This window comes from Canis lupus, chromosome 7 (assembly GCF_048164855.1).
Source record: "Canis lupus baileyi chromosome 7, mCanLup2.hap1, whole genome shotgun sequence".
NCBI classification, from domain to species: domain Eukaryota; kingdom Metazoa; phylum Chordata; class Mammalia; order Carnivora; family Canidae; genus Canis; species Canis lupus.
In genome coordinates, this window is record NC_132844.1 from 37245441 (window position 1) to 37268668 (window position 23228).

At 37.5% G+C, this 23228-nt stretch overlaps 1 protein-coding gene across 3 annotated transcripts in view; it reads right to left on the reverse strand.

Moving 5' to 3' along the window:
* The window catches only part of KCNQ5 (potassium voltage-gated channel subfamily Q member 5), a 496689-nt gene that overhangs the window by 55977 nt on the left and 417484 nt on the right, over nucleotides 1–23228 (reverse strand). The window contains exons 8-10 of one of the 3 annotated variants that reach the window (XM_072832358.1): nucleotides 17016–17110; nucleotides 7704–7760; nucleotides 3800–4020 (exon numbers count right to left, since the gene is read on the reverse strand). In XM_072832358.1, the coding sequence (XP_072688459.1) occupies nucleotides 3800–4020; nucleotides 7704–7760; nucleotides 17016–17110 (373 nt within the window). Of the gene's footprint in view, nucleotides 1–3799; nucleotides 4021–7703; nucleotides 7761–12552; nucleotides 12580–17015; nucleotides 17111–23228 lie in introns of all 3 variants that reach the window. The other 2 variants (XM_072832359.1, XM_072832360.1) reach the window with 2 other exon arrangements.

Here is a 23228-nt window from a genome sequence, read left to right on the forward strand (position 1 = left end):
GGTTCAGGACATGATCCCAGGGTCCTGGGATTGAATTCTGCATCAGGCTTCTTGTGGGATCCTGCTTCGCCCTCTGTCTATGTCTCTGCCTCTGTCTCTCATGAATAAATAAATAAAATCTTGAAAAAAAAAAAAGAAATTTGCTATGGCTATACCACACCAGTCCATTATAGTTTACTTTCTTCCTTTTGCCATTTGTTAATTTCTGGCTTCATCATCTGCCTATTACTTTCCACTTCTCTGGCATACATGAGTGTGCAATATTGGAAGACAATTATACCCTTCTTAAGTGTAATTATGTAAATTTCATAAAAAACTAAAGCAAAAAAGCCCAACATGCAATATTTAATAACTTTTATAAGAGTCATTAAATTATAAAAACAATACCATATGTAGTAAAGGGCATCACATTTGGCAGGAATTATTAAAACTTATGAATTAACCCTAAACTTCCTTTGTTTTTTTTTTATGATAGTATCATTTAGTTACAAGTCCATTTCAAATGTAATTTAGTTATTAACTTAAAGGCCAATTGGACTTCTCATTATTCTTTCTATTATTCATCCACTCTTCCTGAGCTGTTTATGAACAACGAAATGCCTAAAATATGTATAGGAAAGAGAGAAGTAGAAGAAAAGAGCCCCAGAAGTGAATGAGGAAATAGATCTGGAATAATTGGGAGTTGGCTGTGGTATTATATATTATTTTCTATGGGTAGCAAGTGGTTTTTAGATATACTTAAAATCAAAGAGGCAGTATAAATAAAAATGTATAATTGAAGTCTACATTTATTTGATAGCTACTTTAGTTTTTTTTCTATAAAAAGAATCTTCCATTTCCCCAAGTCCCAAGGTTGAGTTAAATCAGAGGGAAAGATTCTGAACTATTGGATAAAATGAGGAGTTAGGAGTTATGATCTTCTGCAGGTGGGCAGCCAACAAAGCTACTTCCACAGAACAGCAATCAGGCCCTCTGTCATCTGGGGAACTCAGAACCAATTGAGATGGGCATCAACTGGGAAAAGCAATTCCTTTTTAACCAAAAAGAACTATACCTATATGAAATGATGTAGAGAATGGATGGCAGGAGACCTTTCCAATTTGTTATTTGTTAAAGAATAGGACTTCTGTTTGTATCTGTCTGAGCTCTGAGACATCTTTGCAGTAACTGAAATACTGTGATGGATAGTGCTGACGCTAGGAGTCTTTGAAAAATGCTTTCCCTCTGGCCAAACATACAAGTAGAATTCATTTTCCATATTCAGAATCCAGATCCTTTTTTTACTTAGATGTGCTCAGCCAACCATAAGGACCTCATAGCACAAAGTCAAATATTTTTTGAAGCCCCCATTTGGAAGAGTATGGACCCACTGTGGGTCATGTATGCATTTCTAGCACAGTATGAATCCAAGGTTGGGTTTGGAGATATGGGCTCACCCCGGCTTGTCCAGGGATGCTATGATTCGGGTGAGCAGGAGTTCTGCTATGGGCTGAATTGTGTCCCTCCAAAATTCAGATGTTGAAGCCCTCACTCCTAGTACCTCAGAATGTGACTCTATTTGGAGATAGGGTCTTTAAAGATAAAATTGAGTTAAAATGAGCTCATTAGGGTATGCTGTCATGCAGTATCACTGGTGTCTTTATAAGAAGAAGAAAGCTGGGCACAAATGTGAATTGAGGGAAGATGAAGTGAAGCCACAGGGAGAAGGTGGCCATCTAGAAGCCAAGGAGATTCTCGGACTTCCAGCCTCCAGAACCATGAGAAAATAGATTTCTGTTGTTTAAGCTACCCCAGTTGTGCTACTTTGTTATGGCAACCCTAGAGCTGAATACAGCTCTATTTGCAGTATGTTAAACTTTGTCAGACAATCCACATCTACACTCAACAAGAACTGATCCCCGGAACTAAGACAAGGTGCTCCTTCCACCTCTTGGCAGAAGGGTGGGAATCAGCCTAAGGAGAGGTGTTAGACCAAGGCCCCTAGAGTCAGGAAAGGAGAGAGGATATTGTGAAAAGGCAGCCCAATTTTTTAATAGAAAATCATCATTTGTTTTCTTTTGCAAAAGCTTTACATGTTCATTCTAGAAATAGTAGGAAATACAGTGAACAAGATGAAGAAAGAAAATATAACTATGATCTTATTACTTGAGGTAATTGTTCATACATTATTGTAAATCTTTCCAGACTTTTTCCTGTAAGTACATGAATTTACACACACACACACACAGAGCAAAAGGGAATAATCTTTTTTTATGATCATCTTTCCATGTCAATAACTTTTGATTTATAGCATCATTTCTAATGTTTGATATTATTTCATTATACCGATTATATCCTAGAAATGGAATTTGGTGGGTAGGATGTATCCAAGCTTAGACATATGAACAGGCTTTTGATATATGTTGCCAAATTGCCTTCCAGAAATGATGCGTCCATTTATATTCAGAAAGTCTATTTTGAGTGCAACATAAAGCCCTGTAACGGGTAACTCTTGACTCAGCTGTTCATGGGCTTTCAGCCAAATTCCTAGGGAGGAGAGTGTGGAAACCAAAGGACACTGGAAATCTGTGCCTCCAGTGACTCAGGACACTAAGAGGCTTGATGGGGGAGTGTCCAGTGCTGGTGGAGAGGGCATTTCCTACCTTAGCAGAGTGACAGGTGGAGGGAAGCCTGGCAGGATCAGCATGTCCTGCAGCCAAGATTGGAGCTGCAAGCTCCACCAGGAGGGGCCGCATTGGGTCAGCAGCTAGGCATCTACTTGGAGAGCAAGGCACCCATGAAGTTGTGGAGAATGAAGAGGTGTAAAGAGGGGGCTCATGTAGCTCGAGAGTGGGAGTAATATCCCTGGGGATCTCTGAATGAGCTGGAAGGAACCCGTGGGCTGAGGTTCCAGGGATTTCACTGCAGGGAGCCTGAGATCACTGAGATTATGACCCCTGGTTGTTAATTTTATCCCTCAGGCTTTCAGAGCCTGGGAAAATACAGGTTATACTAGGGAATGAGAACAGAAGGACTGATCCCCTTTGCAGTTTTTATGCATTAATGGAAGATGCTATTTGACTTTGGTTCTTTGCCCAGTATAAAAGATCCCAGGGGGGCATACTTAAAAGGAAAACCAAGCTAATCTTAAATGAAAAAGAACTGTTTTATAAACATGAAAATTACATGGCACTCAATAAAATGTGTTGGCAAGTAAACTTCCGACACATTGTATGATAAATAGGTTAGCTTCTCTTGGGAGAATAACTTGAATTCTACTTATCATTAGATAAGAACTTTCAACAGGAAGCCCTCTAAGGAAGATAAGTAGTGGTCTCAGATTTACTGGTGAATAGAGCAAAGTAGAAAAGGGAATAGCACCTTCATTGTTGTCCAGAAAGGTATTGTTACCCTTCTTAGTGTGTCTCAAGACATTCACAGAGCACCTGGTCATCTTTGGGCCATGGACCTTTGCTGGTCAGACATAACCTACACATAAGAAGGACAGTCACGTTGATCTTGATACGGACTTTATCTGAGAAATAATACTGTGTTGTAGATAAGACTGAAGAAGCAACAACATTTTGTTTGATTTTTTTGAAATGTAGATTTAGCTGCCAAAGTTGCTCCCAAAAGCAAACTTATGTTCTGTACATTTGCCCAAGGCAATGAATAAATTTTCAATAAAACAAACAAACAATTCTTTCCTTGGGGTTGTTTTCTTCTATCTTCAAGTGGTACCATGGAGAATTAATTACTTCATAATCTTGTTCACGATAGCCTATCCAATTAAACATAGTTATGGAAAAACAGGGCTTACCGTCTATCACTGGTTTGGGTTGAGAACTTTTGAGGCGCAGCGAGGGCCGGAAGCGGGTTCGGTCATTGAAGCTCCAGCTCTTCTGCACTTTGGTGGGGCTGCCCTCGGCTGTGATGTCGGTGCTTGGGGACCTCCTGTCACCTACTGAAGCTTGTCTGCTCTTAATACTCTGGCCCCTCGGGCTAGCCATGCGTACCCGTTCCTTAAAACTTAGCTTCTGACTGTGGACAACAGAGGCATGATTATTCCATTTCAAGCAATTTCTTCCACTCCACTTGGGCAAATACTTTGATGAAACTGTTTATTATATTTCAATAGACAAAATGTTTTCAGCGAGTAGGAGCATAGCAATATATTCTTCACTTATTGAAAATATGAGCTTTATTTAATCTCTCTGTTTGCATTCATTTGAACTCAGTCTCACTGTACAGGTAGGCACACCCTCCCTGGATTCAGCACAGAAAGGATCGACAACAGGTATGGTAGTTTGTACACAATTACACTGCAAATAAGCAAGAACTGGTTCGGTGTTTACTTTATAAATAGAATTTAGTTTTAACCTCAATTTAAAACTTTTGAGACTTAAAAAAAGTAATTTTTTCTTTGGGAGCATATCTCTTTGTACTTTTCTAAGCATTTCTACAGGAATGACAGTTACATATACACATATATCTCCATTCTGCATGCATTTCATATTCCAGGCAAGATTATGATATCCATAAATTCATGCAATCTCATAGCAGTTGGTAGTAGTGCATACATAATATTAAACATACAACATTTAACACCCATTTCTTTTATGCTTGCATTCATTCTTGTGAGACAAAAACCACACAATGTAGAACAGCTCCAACATATAATGAATGTGATGACTGATTAACGGAATGAGATGTTATGTTCACTAACACAATTTCCTGCTATTAAACAGGTTATTGATTTGCTGTGGCAGCTACTGGTAAATTATATTTGTTCAGACATTCAGTTCTCAGATGCCAGTGAGGACTGAAATGCTGTGGGTTGATAAAGGAAACATTAACAACAACAACAAAACCCAAAGTGCATCTCCATGCTTTCCTAATCAAAAGATGTGGTGTGATGTGGTGGGAAGGGCAGGTTGGAATCAAAGAAAGTTGGGGTTTGGAGTCCTCATCTCTAATACACAGATGAAAATAGCAACATCGCTAAGGGATTTTTGTGGGAATCAAGTGAACTGCAAGAACTGTTGTGTCTTCATTTTGTTTGTGTTCTTGTTTCATCAGAAAATGACACTGGTAGCTAATGAGAGGCCCAGGACTCTTCAAGGTCAAGGTCTGAAGAAATAAAGGGTGAAGGGTCTGAGGGCAGTAACTTGGAGCAGCTCCTCTGAGATACTGAGACCTGCAGTCATGCTGTAGCCTGTGTGGGGCTTGATGGAAGCAGTGCTCTCATGGACACGGATTATCTGAGACCAAGTGGAGCCCCTGTTCTTTCCACTTACCGCAATGTCCACTGTCCCCAGCTGCAGCATGCCAACAGCAAATGTGTTTAGTGGTTATGTGTTTTGTAGCTAACAAGAAACAGTAACATTTATTTTTCCATGCCTAGTTACTTAACAAAAGATATTCTAAAAAGACACCACATTTTATGTGTTTACATGAAAACAAATCAAATAATGAGCTATGGTGATCAAAAAGTCCTGGTAACAATAAACAAGTTGACCATGCAACTGACAGCTCTCCTCTGAAATGCAGACATAGCTAAGTCCAGCATGACTAGCTGAAGGCACATGCAAAGAACAGGCTGGGCAGTTTTGTAATGGGGTCAGGTGGGTTCAAGAGTTCTTTAAAACAATCCCGTCAGTCAAAGGTTTTCTCCATACTTGACAAATGCATGATTAAATGGTAGATCACATCAAACAACAGCAACGATAACATAGAAAACTGTATCTTTTTATGCTGAAGCTAGGTTCTTCATGTCATTCCAAACCTTCAAATTATTTAAACAAATCCTCAAAGGGATAGGGCCCAAATTGTCTACTCTTCTCAAGCTTTGTTTTATTTAAATAGTAAAAATTTCACACCTCCCTTCAATTTCAGCACATCGGTTCCATCATTTAAATTTATGATGATCGGGTTCAGGAACATATGCTCAACTCTGCACCTTCATTTAGATTAATGGCTTAAGTTTACATAGCTAGCACTACAAGTGTTCTCACTATACTTGATCTCATTGATTACCTTTTCTGGAACTCATTGATGTTAATTACTACAGAGGATTGAGTTTAGTTCATATCAAATTATTTTCTCAAACTTTAAAGATATATCTCTTTCTTATACCAACTAAATGAAGAGAAAACTGATGAAACATCATCATAAAACCATTTAATATGAAATTTAAATTTAAATTGTTTTCCCTTTTAAAAATTTCAATAACCGAAAAAGTAAAAAAATCTGAAATAAGTATCAGTGTTAAAACCTTCATGGCGTATTTACAATAACAAAATATTTAAAAACAATTACTCCTATGAAAATATTTCAAAAAGTTGCCTCTATGAAACATTTTGATATTATCTTTAATAATTAATGGAAGTGGAAATAATATTATTCTCTGAATCTTAGTACTATTTAAAGCATTTAAAATTGATACAAATGAGTTCTAGTTACCATTTCCCTTTTGGTCCTTCTTAACTGCGTAAATATTTGCCAATGTCTAATATTAAAAGAATTACCAAAATCATTTTAAAGTGAATCCAACATATTACATATGAAATTGGGGGGAAAAAGGCGTAATACTTTCACTTTCTCTTTTGACAGAATTGTATGAAAGTTAAGAATAAGATCTTAACCCAGAACTTTTTAACCAGGCAAAATTTTGTTCTCCAAAGCAAAGACCTGTTCTTACAAAAATTCACTTTTATTAGTTTTTCTACTTCTTTTCCACTTTGGAAATCAACAGAGCATCTTGGTTAGACAACTATTAAACTGACTAGATGGCTGTTATTGAAAATGCACATTGATTAAAAATAGAGACTCTTTTCTGGTCCATTCAAGTTTTCATTATTTTCCTACTTTTAAAAAATCACATCTATAAACATGATTTTAAAAAATAATATGCTCCATGCCCAACGTGGGGCTTGAACTCATGACCCTGAGATAGAGAGGTCACATGCTCTGCCAGCCAGATGCCCCTATAAACATGAATTTTGAGGAAGATTTTGTAACAATGTTTTTAGGAAGATTGTCAAAGATTATTCCCAGGAGGCCAACAAGAAGATCTCTCTCTGGAAAAAAGTAATCAACAGGGCACTGTGTTCATTGACTGTGGCATCTTTGAGTATGCAGTCCCACCTCCCCAGCTGAGGACTCTACTAGAGGGCATTTGCACAACTATGGGGGATTGTGCAAGGGAATCCTTCCCTCTCTAGGAGCCAGACAAGTTACTCAAATGGCTCAGCATGCAGGCTACTGCTAAATGTTCCCTGCCAGGGAACTGTGTGGCATTACCGTAACCCCACAGTAATCCTCTTGGACTTGGAATGCTGTGGTTCTTGTTATACTTAATTAGGGTTTTAGTCCTTCATAGGATAAGCATTCTACAAATTCTCGCCTCAGGCACAATATGGGGACCGAGCCATAACAATCCAGTGCGTGCAGCAGCTTAGCAGTTGTCCCACCACAAGGAGGCGCCAAGGGGCTGACTGCCAGTGCTGTGTGGGACCCTGCCTAGTTATCCCTGGGGTGGAGTATCAAAGCAGGCAACAGGCACGGGGGAAAATTACAAGCGGGTTGAAAACCTCATTCAAGAAGTCCTTAGGAAGAGTGAGTCTCTGAGCAGGGCTCAGGTAGGATGGCAGTGTAACCTGGTCATGCACCTGAGGTTAGTTGGCATTCTCAAATTTCATGTCAATAGCCAGGATGCTGGGTACCTCTGCTTCCGTGAAGTGTACATTCTGAAGAGCTTCTGCTTATTACTACAGAACTTACTAGGAGTGAGGGAAATAGAGCAGCACATTACTAAGCATTTCACCACCACGAAAGTGCTTTGGGATTTCTTTTTCTTTTTAGAACAACGAAGTCATTTGGCCTTAATGTTTTTCAGATATAAGTATACAGATTACTTAAGCAGTAAGTACTATGTTGTTTAATTGTGCTGCTTGGAATATAATCAGTGCTCTTAATGGTGAGGTTGAAGTAACGGAATGTGAAATAGGCATTACAAATGATAGTAGTCTGTGTGTTAGCATGTGATTCATATGAAAGAGCATAAATATTTTAAAATATAGCAACCCTTGTAATAAATAGCAATGCAATACAGTATAAGTGAGGAACAAAATATTTCAGAACTTTAAGAATAAATATTTATAGGAATCAATGAAGTTGGTAACAGTAATTGCTTTTAAATATTAAAAACGTTCTTGATTTGTATAAAATACCTGCAGTTATAGTTAATATCAGTAATTGTCAGAATACATGCTCAGAAAGGTCAGAAGAAAAGATTTTAGGTTACTAGCTTGTTAAAGAAAGAATTTCTTATTGAAAATCTTTTGATGTGTTTTAAAAGACTAAATCCTTTCCCTCTAGCAATAAGTGTGAACAGAAGGAGAGACCATTTTCAAAAGATTGTTTTTGAAACAATCTAACATTTTGCCCATAAGGACACAAGTTGATTATGCTGAAAAAAAAAAAAAAGTCTAGTCTTACTCAGTTTAACAACACATGCAGATCATTCATTGCACACAGAAGAAATAAAATGTAAATAATGGAAAATAAACGCCTAAGAAATACAAGAACACACAGTCTTTTCTGTCAGCATTCTAGAGTTCTTTCCTAAGAACCACACATCTCAGAACCTAATAAACGTAGGAGCAGTTTGAATGAAGCACTCAGTGGATCACAGCACAAGATGATAACATAATAAAAGTATCATTTATGCTTTAACTTTTAAGACATGCATCTTTGTAACAGTCTCACAAGAACCTGTTAGAGCAACTATAGACAGTCTAATAAGAAGTTTGACAGGGTTCTATTTAAAGCCTATAGACTGATCAGCTTAACTATGAAACACAAACACAGCCAACAACTGATTATGGAGACAGGATAAGCAGAGGTAGCGAGATTTACAGATAATCCCTCAACTTCCATTAGCATGACCTATTCTTGTAGCAATCAAAACTTAATAGGTAGGAAGAAGTAAAAGTCTTTTTGTGGCAGTGTGTTCAAGATGGCTAACTGACCTCCTTGTCAAGGAAGAAGGAAGGAGGACATAAAATCTCAAGGTGAGAATACTGCCTTAATTTGGTTAGATGGGTTTGTAGGTAAATTCTGTCTTCTGAAAGTGACAATTTGTACCCAAACAGAGAAAAACTAACCAGTTTAAAAAATGAGTTGGAAAAATGACTTAATGGGATGATTAACGACAATAAAAGCAACAAAAAATATTCACTACATATGAGATTAGAACTGTTTTAATGGGAAGACAGAGGAAAACAAACGAATCATTAAATGATGCTAAAGAAGTTGCATTTATGGTCTAAGAAGGGGAAGAATAGAGCAGGCTCAATTGAGATGAATAGTAATTTGTACCTGATCCTGTACCAAAGACATTATTTTAATCTCTCAAAGAGACATTAGTTTAACTGTTGTTTGGTTGAGGTCTTCTTGGGACTGATGGTTTGTATTTTTAAAGAAAAATTTTGGACCTGTTGCAAACAATGCAAAAGCATCACAGTACTGGATGACTTTCCCTAGTCCAAATTTGTTTCAACATACCCTAACCTCAGTGTAGAAAAGTAAAAAATGTCTCTAACAGGAACATTCCAAAGCAGGGAACCTAGCTAGCTACAGGAGTATATGAATATGTGTGATGCGTCACTACATTCTGCAGAGAGAAAAGCCTCTCTGTATATGGCCTGGTCATTCAGAGGAAACAAATGCCTGGCACCAGGAGAGGGTTATTGGCTACTGTACTAAACCTGTCTATGCTTGAATTTCTCCCAATTCTTAACACAATGAAAAGCCATGAAGAAAGATTTAGGAGACTCCCGGCTCTGAGATATCTGGAAGATAACAGGGTTGGCTGAGGCTTATCTCTTCTGCTTATCTGAATCACCATCAATAATACAATGCCCCAAACACAGTAAAGCACTTTGCACTTGGGCGGTGTTAATCAGTCCATTTAAAATTGGGTCCAGGATTAATCAACAATAGTCTAGACCTAAATTTCCTCTCTTCCAAGAGACGGTTTGCATTACAAATGCATTTTCCTTTGTGCATATTTTGCTTGAGTGAGGGCAAATTTGTTTTTCTTAAGATGGTACTGTTGCTATTGTTAATAGAATAGTCTTTTGCATTCATTATGCAGTTTATAAATTCCATTGCCTATGGAACACAAGGTGAAAACTGAAGTCGTGTTAAAATGGGAGCTTCAGCTTGTTTCCTTCAGATTATTGAAATGTTTTTACTTTTTCATTTTCTTTCTTTCTATGTATTTCTTCTTTCTATTCTTGTTGGTGTTTTCTCTTTATACATGAACTATTTGAGGTCAGGGACATCTTATTACTCTATCCAAGAATTATTTATCGAGCACATCTTATGTCATTGCTTTGCACAGGGTTATATGATACATAACTGGAGGATAAAAGACCTAAGTGTATCAGGTATGAAACATCAAGTAGGCAGGCATGGTAAATGGTAATACAGGACATATTTTAAGGTGGTTTTGCCAAATGTTCAATGACCATAGAGAAGCAAGAAATCTCTGTGTAACACAGTGTTTCTATATATGTTCAAGACTACAGGTGAGTTATTTTTGACACCCTTAGTCACAAGCATGTAGAATAAAATTTGAAGTTTTACATATATGTGAGCATCATGAAATTTAAAAAATTTGGTTGGCAGTCCTTTTGAGTCGTAAGAGCTGATTAGAAGGTTCATTTCTGGAGTGAGGAACAGAAGCTTAATAGTTACACTCTAATTTTGTCTTTGCTTTCTGCCTTGGTAATATTTGGAAAAAGTACAATATCGTGTTAGCCCAAGGTGACCCCTCACTCAGGACTGCTGTACAGGGTCGCATTTTTGCAGACACCTTCACCTGATTCACAAACTTCCCCTTTAGGTGTCAATAGTTCTGTTTTGGAGGATGGAACCAAGACAGGTGACCTTGCTCTCAGGTAGTTATGGAGTTTGTACCAAAGATAGTCTCTGCCTTTAAGATTTGGAGACAAATTACCCTTTGACATAATTTGTATATGGATAGCTCCTGAAGCAAGGATAGCTCTTCATATAACACTAAATAGACTAAATGGTTTATAATGGCTACAATTTATTTTCTGTAACTCTTTGCAAATAAAATTGCCACATCAGAAGGACGGCAGGGTTTGTTTGCATGAAATATAGACAAAAGAGGACTAAATGGTGAGAACTGGGGAGACTGCCTCTTCTAGAGTCTATGCAAAGAATGTTCTGAGTCCAATGACCAGAACTTCTCTTTGGGCAGAAAAATCTCTAAAGTAAATAAGACCAAATCTTCAGGCTACTAAAACTTTTTGGAAATGTCACCCAGTAATATCTAGTGACTTTTGCTCTAGCTCTTTGTCTACCAGGTAAGAGAAGGGTCTTTAATGGCATCCCTGTGTAGGCTGACCTACCTTGAAGGAGTGTTGAGCATTCTACTACATCTATCTCTCATCACGGATGCATTTATGTTCTGACTTGTGAATCTTTTTAAGCGTTAATATAATGTAGAAAAGGATGACCCAGAACCTCATTATCCCAAGTGAACTTTCTCTAAAATAGTTTCAGTACTGTAAATTATAAATTAATGTCATTAACACGGCAATACAAAACTAAAGGAACAATCCCTGGACTCCCTTTGGATCTTCCACAGGGGCCAACTCTGTGCAGGTGGAATGCCTGTGTCTCCTCATTACTGAAACAAGTAGCAATGATAGGGAAAATTTTTTTTTCTTCTTCTCTTCCTGGCACCTGGAATGGTGGTTCTGCCTTTGCTACTCCTCACACCATCAGTGCTGAGATCCACCTGGCTCTGTCCTTCGGGGCTTTGCTCCCAAATCCACTCTTTCTGGCACTCACTCACACAGAATAAAATGTTCTCTTTCACCTCCCATTCCTCCTAGGTCTAACTCTCTGCTCTTTTATCTGATAAAGCATTTCCTTGAAAGGCATGAAAGAATGGTCATAAATTATTTGGTGAAGTTTCTGGGAGGATTATATTCTTCCTAAAGGATGGGGTGGTGGTGGAGGGGAGGCTCTTCTTCTGAATCACGTTACCCAAGTACACCAGTGTTTAACGAGCTGGAGATGTCACAGAGAGACTCTTCTTACCTTCTGTACACACTGTTCCTTTTGCCCAAAAAACCCATTTTCTTACTCTAAAAGGACCCTGATGAAGGGGAATATATCTTAGACTGCTTCCTGGAATTTAAATACTCAGGTAGGACTTCTGTCTGAGAAAATGGTAGCAAGGAATAACCAAAGGCCATAATAATTATTTTTCCTTAAGAATGTTCCATGCCCTCCCGATCATAAAAAGCAGTGAGTTAGGGAGACACTGATGCTTCCAAGGCGGGGGTGGTGGGGGTGGTGGAGGGAGTGGTGGAAATCAATGAAACAGCAATCTTTGCAGGCAATCTTGTGAAAGGTAACTTTTAATCATCTTGTATTTGTTGATCAATTTTACTCACATGAGACACATTTAAAACATCGGTTAGGCATCAGGTTTATAAACAAACATGTAGCAGAAGAGAAATCACAAACCTGCTTGATGTTTCCCCTTGTTCTTTCCTTCAGGTGCGTGCAGGCAGAAAAGAAATGATGATAAACTGGTGAATACATTTATAGCACTTGATAATGGCCAAAATGGAGGTCGGGGAATAAAGCACCTTAGGTAATTCTCTTCAAGTAAGATCCATAGAAGCAGTATTCCTTATAATAAATGCACCCAACTTTTAAAATGTATATTCTTTGTGGCATAGACCTGAGTTGGCACATATATTTAGCACAACTAATGGTACCCACATGTGACCCAAAACCGTAGACTCTACATTAGCTGAAGTTATCCATGGTTAAGAAAGTGGTTCTGATCTTACTGACATGAGCAAGGACTCTTAGAATGGTGCTGGTTACACTGTAGCTGTAATCTCTGTGCTTTAGACAGACTTTTGGGTTCCTAAATCTGGATTTATTAATGTTACTGTGGCCTTGTGCTTCAATCACTTGTTGAGGAAGATTTTGTTTTCATATTCTATACAGTATGAATGCTCTTGGAGTAAATTAGGCATATAGGAAAAATTTTTAAAAGATTTTATTTGAGTTCAATTTGCCAACATACAGTGGTAACACCTAGTACTCATCTAGGCATATAGAAAATTGATCACAACTCTCCTGGACTAGTGTTAGATGGTATTTTTAATAACTCAGTTTAGCAAATCCAGGTCTGTGCAACACAGTGTAGTGTCTCTACAAATGAGCTGTGTGTGTCCTTGGGCAAGCACCTAACATTCTTGTAGGTCTTGATTTTCTTACGAATAAGTTGAAGACCTTGGATTAGATAATGTTTACATTCTGACTTATTGCACTATCACACGGCCTCCTTGGAGCTTGATAATTTCCCACAGCTTCATAAAATACCGACTCACTCCCTAAAAGAGCACATTTACTTATGTTATACGCTTTGCATAGCCTTCATTTTCCCTGAGAAAAACATCAAGAAAAATACGTTCTCTCTGTAAATCCCTCTGTTACTAAAAAACAAAACTGTGAAACAGCAACTGCTAAGACTTTGAAAGTGTATGTGAGACCAGCCAGATCAGAAAGGAGAGAGACAGAAACTGCTCCGTATAGCCCTGGCAGGTCTGAGCAGGTATTGCATGCCCCCTCACTCTGCCCCTGTCTCCCCTCCCCTGTACACTTGTCACACCTCTCTTCCATCCTACTCCCTGGAATGAGGTTGAGGAGTCAAAGTATCTCATTTTATCTCTAAAATTGCTGAGAACAAGAGCATGAGTTCATGGTTTTTTTTTAATGATAGTGATATTATTGATGCTGCTGCTGCTATTAATATGATCTCTTCCCTGACGATCTATTTAAAATTGTAGTCCTTAATGTCTCCCAAATTCCTTCCCTACTTTGCTGTTCTCCTTGGCACAACTGCCATCTAATCTATTACATATTTTAAAATTTATTAACTAATTAATTAATTTTCTCTTCCCAATGTCCCTTAAATATATATCCCTAAAGCCTGAGATTCTAATCTATTTGTTTTTTTTTCTTTCACTGCTATACTTCTAGTGCCTGGAAGAGTGCCTTGCAAAACAATAGGTGCTCAATGAATAGTTATTTAATGAATGCACAAATGAATGAATGAATCATCTCTTCAGAAGTACTTAAATTCTAAATGTTATAGGAAATACATCATGGAAATAAAAAGAAGTTTCAGTCTGTTTCTTATTACATCACTCTACACTCAGTAAGCCAGTTAATTATAAGTATAAAAATATCTCTCTAAGTCATTGCAAATTATTCTCTTCACAGATCTACAAACTTGATTAAAGCAGGTTTGTTTTCTTTTAAGATATATTTTTTAAAGATTTTATTTATTTATTCATGAGCAACACACAGAGAGAGAACGAGAGAGAGAGGCAGAGACATAGGCAGAGGGAGAAGCAGGTTCCATGCAGGGAGCCCGACGTGGGACTCGATCCCGGGTCTCCAGGATCAGGCCCTGGACTGCAGGTGGCGCCAAACCGCTGAGCCACCAGGGCTGCCCTATCAGGTTTGTTTTCTAAAGCAAAGGTTCTGAACTTGGCTTCAGGGAGTCTGTAAATACATTAAAACTGTAGGCAAAATTTTGATTTTTTTTTGTGCATTGAATATTTTTTTTGTGGGAAAGTACCTCACAATTTCTAGAATCCCATAATATCACAGAGTCCATAATTATTATCATGTTCTCAATAGTTTAACAAAAGCCACAACAATAATAAAGAACCACACAATTTGGAACAATAACATGTCACTGGAGGGAGAGATGTTAGGATATTCAGGTTCCCATGACCATTGCAGTGATGGCTATGTCATTCAGAACAAGTATGTGTTATTCAGTAAATGGGCCTGAGACTCAGAGTTAATGGGGGGTGCAGGGAAAGGACAATGAGGCGATGGCTGACAGCCAGAGTGGAACAGGATGAATATAGGTGTTTGCATAAATTCTCCTCTCCTCTCTCCTCCTCCCATTTAAAATGGAAAATATCAGAGGGCAAAAGAGAAATTATGTGAGTAAAATCATAGTTTATGCACCAGGAGAATTTGACTTAATTCTTAAATATTTTTTCCTAGGCTTCAGAATGACTTTAATCCAAAAACTTTGGGAAGTGGAAAGCAAAATTATCACATGATAATAGACCACTCTCTTTTGTCACTTGAGAGTCTTCTTTTGTTTCTTTTTTTTAAATTTTTACTTATTTATGATAGTCAGAGAGAGAGAGAGAGAGAGGCAGGGAGAGCAGCAGGCTCCATGCACCAGGATCCCGACGTGGGATTCGATCCCGGGTCTCCAGGATCACGCCCTGGGCCAAAGGCAGGCGCCAAACCGCTGCACCACCCAGGGATCCCCTCTTTTGTTTCTTCTATATACCTCTTACATATATACCTAGAAGCCTTCATGAGTACAAGAAATGCAATTTCTATATAATTCCCATTTCTGATTCATACCCTCAAGGAAGAGATGTTTTGTTCTTATTACTGCAACTTTGAAAGAGTCTCATACTCAATAAAGGAAAGTCAACTAAATTTTAAGAGCTACATGAAAAGAGAATTCTCATCCATGCATTCATTCAACAGCACCCATGCTTCTCTCCTTGCTAAGTTTCCATCCCTTCTAAAGACCTGGGGTTCTGTGAATATCTCTGTCACAGGTGCTGACAAAGTTTTGACTCCAACTTTTAGGAGATGTGTCCTATCAGAGCTTAGAAGTTATCTTGCTCACCTCTTGTCCTTCATTTTGTGGATGGGGCCCAAGGAAGATCAGAGAAGCAACGTAACAGATCCTGACAGTGACAGATCTACGGCCTCCCAACAGTGTGCACTCTGAAGCATCACAAACCTCCTTTGAGACTGAAAATTCAGGCAATAAGTCATGAAGGTTTCCCCAGGTGATTTCTCTTCCACATCAGTAAGAAAGAGGTTTCTCTGATTGAATCAAAGTAGTAAGATACCTTGAAGCCCACGAAGTCGCTAGGATTAAGGTTTTGTCGGACTAAGAAGGGAAACAGCAGGTGCTCTAAGCTACGAAGTAAATAAGCACTTTGATAACGTCAGAACAACCTGAGGAACTGACTGTTGTAATCAAGCTGAGTGACCCTTTCCCTTGGCTTACTTGCTTTGGTTGTTTCAATGAATGAAGATTTCTTTAATTAGGTGGTAATTTTGATTTAGCATGTCCTGCTAGTTGAACTGGAGTCCAGGATTCCAGGACTAAGAATTTTTTTTTTTTAAATTAAAGGTGATTGTGGTAACTATCAGTGCTGTTCATAATTTTTCTGGTTCGCTTCTCTTTCCAGGCACTTGGTAGGACTGCACTTTCCTATCCCCTTTGAGTTGAGGCACGGCCAGGTGGTTTGTTTTGGCCAATCAAATGTGAACAGAAGCTACATTACTTCTAAATTTTGAATGCTAATTTCAAATTTTAATCTGATTGGTCCCATTGCTTCACTGTACACTGTAATCCTATTAGGACTTCAGCTCTTCTTTTGCTACGGTTACTAGCTTGATCAGCAAGTGAAAACTCAACGATCACCCTATAAGAGGACCCAGATGAGACATAACTTTGAGGGACTTTGTGCAAAGGTACACCGCTTTCAAAAAGTGCTCCCTGCTTGGGGTCAGGTGATGGAATCGTTTTTCAAGAATCATGGTGGTTACTTTTAGAATTTCCGTGGACTTTATGAAATGATTTATTAGAAACTAAGCATGAAATAGTAGAAATAAATGTCCGTACAAGTTTATATTCCTTGAATCTTTAAACTCTGTCTGTGAATGGTGAGGGACAATACTGATTCCATTTAGTTTTGTGCCTGAGTTGCTACTGAACAGGTCTAAATATCTCAAAGAGCAACAGAGAATAAGACAAGCCAAAAATCAACATGTGTGTGTGTGTGTGTGCAGTTTGTTTCACGAATGTGAAGAGGCTTGGTGACAGCACCAGCTGTCACATTGATACCTACTTGGTAGGGCTGCAGGTGTGCAAGGCCTTCAAGTGTGGCTTCCAGGTTGCAATGGAAACAGACTTCTCATCAGCTGCATAACTACGCCAAACACACTGCATGTGGCATACATGGGGACATAAAAAATAAAAACAAAAGAGAGGAGAAAAGAGAATAAAATGAAAAGGGAGATTATTAACTTAATATATATTAAGAATCTTTTCCTTGTCATACCTGGTCCCGACAAATGCCCAAAGAGTGAAGAAGACTATTTTGGCATTTTTAGCCAGCTATTAGACATATTCTGCACATATTCCACATTAGTGGAATTGGTTTTCAAAACAACTCACACCAGAGAGTAAAAGTACCAAAAAGTATAACACAAAGCAATTTCCAAATTGGTTAGGAAAAGAGATGACATTATTGAAGGTAAACTATCTTGAGCAAGAACATGCATTCTGGGAATCAACTGCACATCTTTAATCACTATTTATTAAGATGGCAAAGGACTACTGATAACCCAAATGCAACTAGCAAATTAATAGTAAACTAGCTAGTAAAATAATGACCACAGGGTCATTAATGTACGTGAATTAGTGTAATTCCCTGACATTGAACTGTATAGTATTTCTAATGCTAAAAATGGAGACAGTTATAACAAAAAGCAGGGCTAAAATAAGACAGGGAAAATGTACTCTCTAGGGATATAATTGGAAAGTTAAAAAGTTAACATCATGGTATAAGAATATGTTATGGCTTTTTTTTTTGTTATAGCTTTTTTTTTATTTTTATTTTTTTAGAACTTCTTTTATTTATTTATTTATTTATTTATTTTTTTAATTTATGATAGTCACAGAGAGAGAGAGAGAGAGAGAGGCAGAGACACAGGCAGAGGGAGAAGCAGGCTCCATGCACCGGGAGCCCGACGTGGGATTCAATCCCGGGTCTCCAGGATCACGCCCTGGGCCAAAGGCAGGCGCCAAACCGCTGCGCCACCCAGGGATCCCTGTTATAGCTTTTTGATGTAAAACATAAGCTATCTCTATATAATTATACCTGACATAAATAATACAATGTATTTTCATGTAGTCCTCACACTCAGAGTGTGGATTAAGACTCTTATTTTGTAAAAGAGAAAATAAAGGCTCAGATAAATTAAGAGTTTACCCAAGGTTGGTAGAGTTGAGACATTATCTCAGATTGTCTGGTTTGTGGTCTTAGAATGACTCTATTGTCTTTTGTTTACTATTTGATGATGATTGCTGGAAAAGTTTCCCTTCAAACTGTCCATTTAAGAGATTGGGAATCCCTGGGTGGCTCAGCAGTTTAGCACCTGCCTTCGGCCCAGGGCATGATCCTGGAGTCCTGGGATTGAGTCCCATATCGGGCTCCCTGCATGGAGCCTGCTTCTGCCTCTGCCTGTGTCTCTGCCTCCCTCTCTCTCTCTGTGTATCTCATGAATAAATAAATAAAATCTTAAAAAAAAAGAGATTGCCCAAAATTACTCTCTAGATTTTAGTGAATTTTTTCCCTACAAACATTTCTAATGACCAAATGTTTACTCCAATATCCCAAAGGAAATTTTTAAATTATAATTCATAAATTAAAGCATTCTACTTTATGTGGCAGATTAATTTAAATGGGTCATATCCCTACTAAATAACAAAATCATTTGTGATTTTGAAACTTATAATGAAAAAACAGTGATCTAATAATATGCCTTTTCTTGAGAATATCATTAAATAAATGTGCACTGAACAAAAAGAGTTACAAGTTGACCCAACAACTTTGGGAAACTGGCAGTATCTATTAAAGCTGAATGTATACATACCCTATGACACAGCTACACATTCTTACATACATACTCAGTAGATGTGTTATATATGTTCATCAAAAGATATGTACTATAAAGCCAAAAATTGCACTGCTCTTAATGAGCTAGAGCAAGAAATGCTGAAACATCTACCAATAGTAGAATAAATAGGTAAGTTGTGGTACATTAACATAGTGGAACAGTACAGAGTAATAGCATACTAGAATGATGCTCAATGATGGATGAACTTTATATGAATAATGTTGAGTGAAAGAAACGACACAAAAAAGTAAATGCTGCATGATTCTATTTAATCTATGCTATTAGAAGGCAGCATAGTGGTTACCCTTGGGGGACAGTGATTGAGAAAGGACAACAGGAGGTACTGGTCATGTTCTTATTCTTTATCTGGGTGCTGGTTATGTAAGAGTGCTCAGTTCTCTTTAGATATGTGCTCTATTCTGTATGCACGTTTTACTTCAGTAAAATGTTCAAGAAGTGATATAAAAAGCTAGAAAAATATGTAGTAAGACCTGAGGGTATTTTTAAAAATATTATTAAGGGAGGTTTAAATAATTGAAGCAGGGTTCATTGCCTGGAGCCTTGCTTACATGGCTCATATTGATTTAACCTAAAATCTGGGAAAATTTATGCTAAGCATCTTAGCATCTTAAAGAGAGTAAAACAATTATCAAATTATTTTGAAATGTTAGTCTTTGCAAATAATGTTTATTTTATTTTTAAAAAGGTTTTATTTATTTATTAATGAGAGACACACAGAGAGGCAGAGACATAGGCAGAGGGAGAAGCAGGCTCCCCACAAGAAGCCTGTGCCAAAGGTAGATGCTCAACCACTGAGCCACCCGGGTGCTCCACAAATAATGTTTAAACACAATTTACAGAGTGACGTAGGGTGACATATGGGTTTATTATTGCAGTTTCTTACATAGTGAGGTCCAGAGAACCTCCAATGCTCTGATGGCATTGATGGCTGCTTTAATTAAACAATTTTCATAGAAGGCATCAAATATGTGAACTCAGAAACTTTGAAAGGAAGACCTATGTAGAACTAGAAGCACCCAACAAGTCGGTGCATTATTAGATACCAGTGGAAAAAAAAAAGCCAAACAATACAACAAAAAATGGGACCAAGACATTATCTGCCAATGTGACAAAAACTAGGGATGAAAGGGGTCTCTTTTAGAAAATTGAAGATTTTCTTAAAAATAAGACCTGATTTCTTGCTCTTTTTTCTATCAAATCGATCTTAATAGCTAAGCTCTTTTCCCCTTCATTACTCTTCTAAAAATGTCTTGTAAATGGGAGGTACAGAAGGAGCAAGTGGCGTTTGTATTGAAGCTGATATTAGTTAACAGTAAAGATGGAAGTAAAGACTATAACTTCATTTGTCTTACAATCTTCATAACTTTGTCCTGTCCTTGGCTCATTTTCTTAACTAATTGCTTCAAGTACCTGAAACTCAAGGCCACAATTATATAATGAATAGCTGATATTCCTATATTTAAAGCCAAAATCACATGGTGGTTGGCAAGAGAAAAATAATGCCCCAGAGGGATTTAATTGACATGGCATATATATTCCAAAGGATAGGCCAACAAGAAACAAAATGAAAGCCAAATTTACCATTTATCAGATGACCCTGGTGTTTTAGGCAGCCAAACAAATTCAAACTTTGGTCTATGATTATAAGTACAATATCAGTATAATTAAGTTTTTTTTTTTTTTAAATTAAGTTCTTAAAGGAGTATTTAGCTTGTATTTTATGGAGCATTATAGCTATGGCACATTGACCCTTTCTGGAAATTTTAGTTTCAGGTCACCTTCCAAAGGTATAATTAACAGGGAACTGATTATTTTCAAGGTACGGGTTTTAAGAAGTTAGAGAACTAAAAAAGATTTAGGGTGAAAACCAACAATCCCTTCCCTACCTTGGTTCTCATTAATTTTTGTTCCTTAGAGGTAAACCCCCTTCAGCTCTTATAGAGGTTGCTTCTATTTTTAAGAATTCTTATTATTTTTTAAAGACTTTATTTATTTATTCATGAGAGACAGAGAGAGAGAGAAGCAGAGACACAGGCAGAGGGAGAAGCCGGCTCCGTGCAGGGAGCCTGATGTGGGACTCGCTTCTGGTCTCCAGGATCAGGCCCTGGGCCAAAGGCTGCGCTAAACTGCTGAGCCACCCAAGAATTCTTATTTTTAAGGATTGTTCTCACACTTATATTTCTTGATATTTTAATTTTAGGCATTATCAATTAGCTTCCTATCATGAAAAATAATGGCAGCTCACTCACACATTCTTTTTCTCTTACCCAAACAATTTTTAGTTAAGTTGCTATTTATCATTTGCATTATTATGACTATGTAACTGTTGTTCCTAGTTCAGCAATGTGGTGAAAAAAATATATTTGTTTTGTCTTAGAGTAATTATTGCCCTATTTTAATTTTCTGATTTGCTCTTATGTATCTATTGTGAATACATTTCTGAAATAGCAGAACTCTAAAATTCCACTAGTCAAATACATCATGAAATCTATCAATTTCATTTTTTATTTCCTTGAAGATCTTTTTTCTGGAGCTCTCCAGCCTCCTGCTTAACTCCGCTCTTTAGGCTGACTACAGCTTTTGTTCTGGGACTTCCCTTCAGATCATCCTGGAGATTCCCTTGACTCTTTCTTGGGTGAGATCTCTTCTTTCCTGGATCCCATTTCTCCTTCTTGGTTTATCTTCTTCTCTTAAAAGAATAATTATATCCAAGCAGCTTCCCCCCCCCCCAAATTCAGCTTTATTTAGGTATAAACATAAAATTGTAAGACAAGTGAAGTATACATCATGGTGATTTGATAAATGTATATATTACCCCATTGCCTTCATCTTTTTTTTTTGTGAAAATGTTTAAGTTCTATTAGCAAATTTCAATTATATAATACAGCGTTATCAACTATAGTCCTTATGTTGTATATTAGATCCTCAGACCTTATTCATCTTAGAGCTGAAAGTTTTTACCCTTTTATTCTATTTCCCCAACCCTCCAGTCCCTGGCAACCACTTTTTACTCTGTTTCTAGGAGTTTGACTTTTAAAAAATTTGGATTCCATATATAAATGATACCACACAGTATTTGTCTTTTTCTGTCTGGCTACTTCACTTAGCATAATGCCTTCAAAGTCTATTTTTATCGTCCAACTGAAGGATTTCCATGCTTCTCATGGTTGAAATAATATTCCATTGTATACATATACCAATATGGAAAACAGAATGGTGGTTCTTCGAAAAAATAAGAAGTAGAAATACCGTTGTGATTCAGCAACTTCACTTCTAGGTTTATATCCAAAGGAAGTGAAAGCAGGATATCAAAGAGATCTGCACTCCTATGTTCATTGCAGTACTGTTCACAACACCCAAAATGTGGAAACAATCCTATTAATAGTGTCCTATTAATGGATGAATGGACAAAGAGGATGCAATACATGTATATGACAAATAACTTCTTGAATAAAGGTAAATGGTAGGTAAAATTTTGAGATCTTGCCTGCTAAAAATGTCTTTATGCTACGCACAGTGAATAGTTTGGCTGAGTATAGAATTTTAAGTTGGAAATTTTTCCTCCCCAAATCTTGAAAGTGTTGTTACATTGTCTTTTAATTTTAGGGTTACTAATGAGAAACCTAATGGCATCTTAATTCTTGACCTTTTAGATACATACTACCCAGAAGTCATGTAAGGGTTCCTTTTTTTGCAAGTGTTCTTTTGTTTGTAGTGCTGGGCACTTGGGGGGCCCTAGTACTGTGGTCAGCCAATTCTGGAGAATCATAATGCAAAATTTCTTTGCTAAAATCCTCCCTTAATTTCTCTGTACTTTTTATAAGGTACTCCTATTAGTTGGATATTTGATCTCCTGGTAGGGTCATCCAACTTTCCTATTTTTTTGGTCTTATTTTCTTTTTCTTTTTTTAATTTTTTTTTTATTTATTTATGATAGTCACAGAGAGAGAGAGAGAGGCAGAGACACAGGCAGAGGGAGAAGCAGGCTCCATGCACCGGGAGCCCGATGTGGGACTCGATCCCGGGTCTCCAGGATCGTGCCCCGGGCCAAAGGCAGGCGCCAAACCGCTGCGCCACCCAGGGATCCCTGGTCTTATTTTCTATCTCTGTTCTTTTCCTTCTAATTTCTAGGAGGTTTTCACTACTTTAGCTCTGTTCCTCTTTCTTTTCTTTTCTTTCTTTCTTTCTTTCTTTCTTTCTTTCTTTCTTTCTTTCTAAGTGTTCAATTCATTTCTTTCTTTTTCTTTCTTTCTTTCTTTCTTTCTTTCTTTCTTTTTTTCTTTCTTTCTTTCATCTTTCTTTCTTTTCTCTTTCTTTCTTTCTTTCTTTCTTTCTTTCTCTCTCTCTCTCTCTCTTTC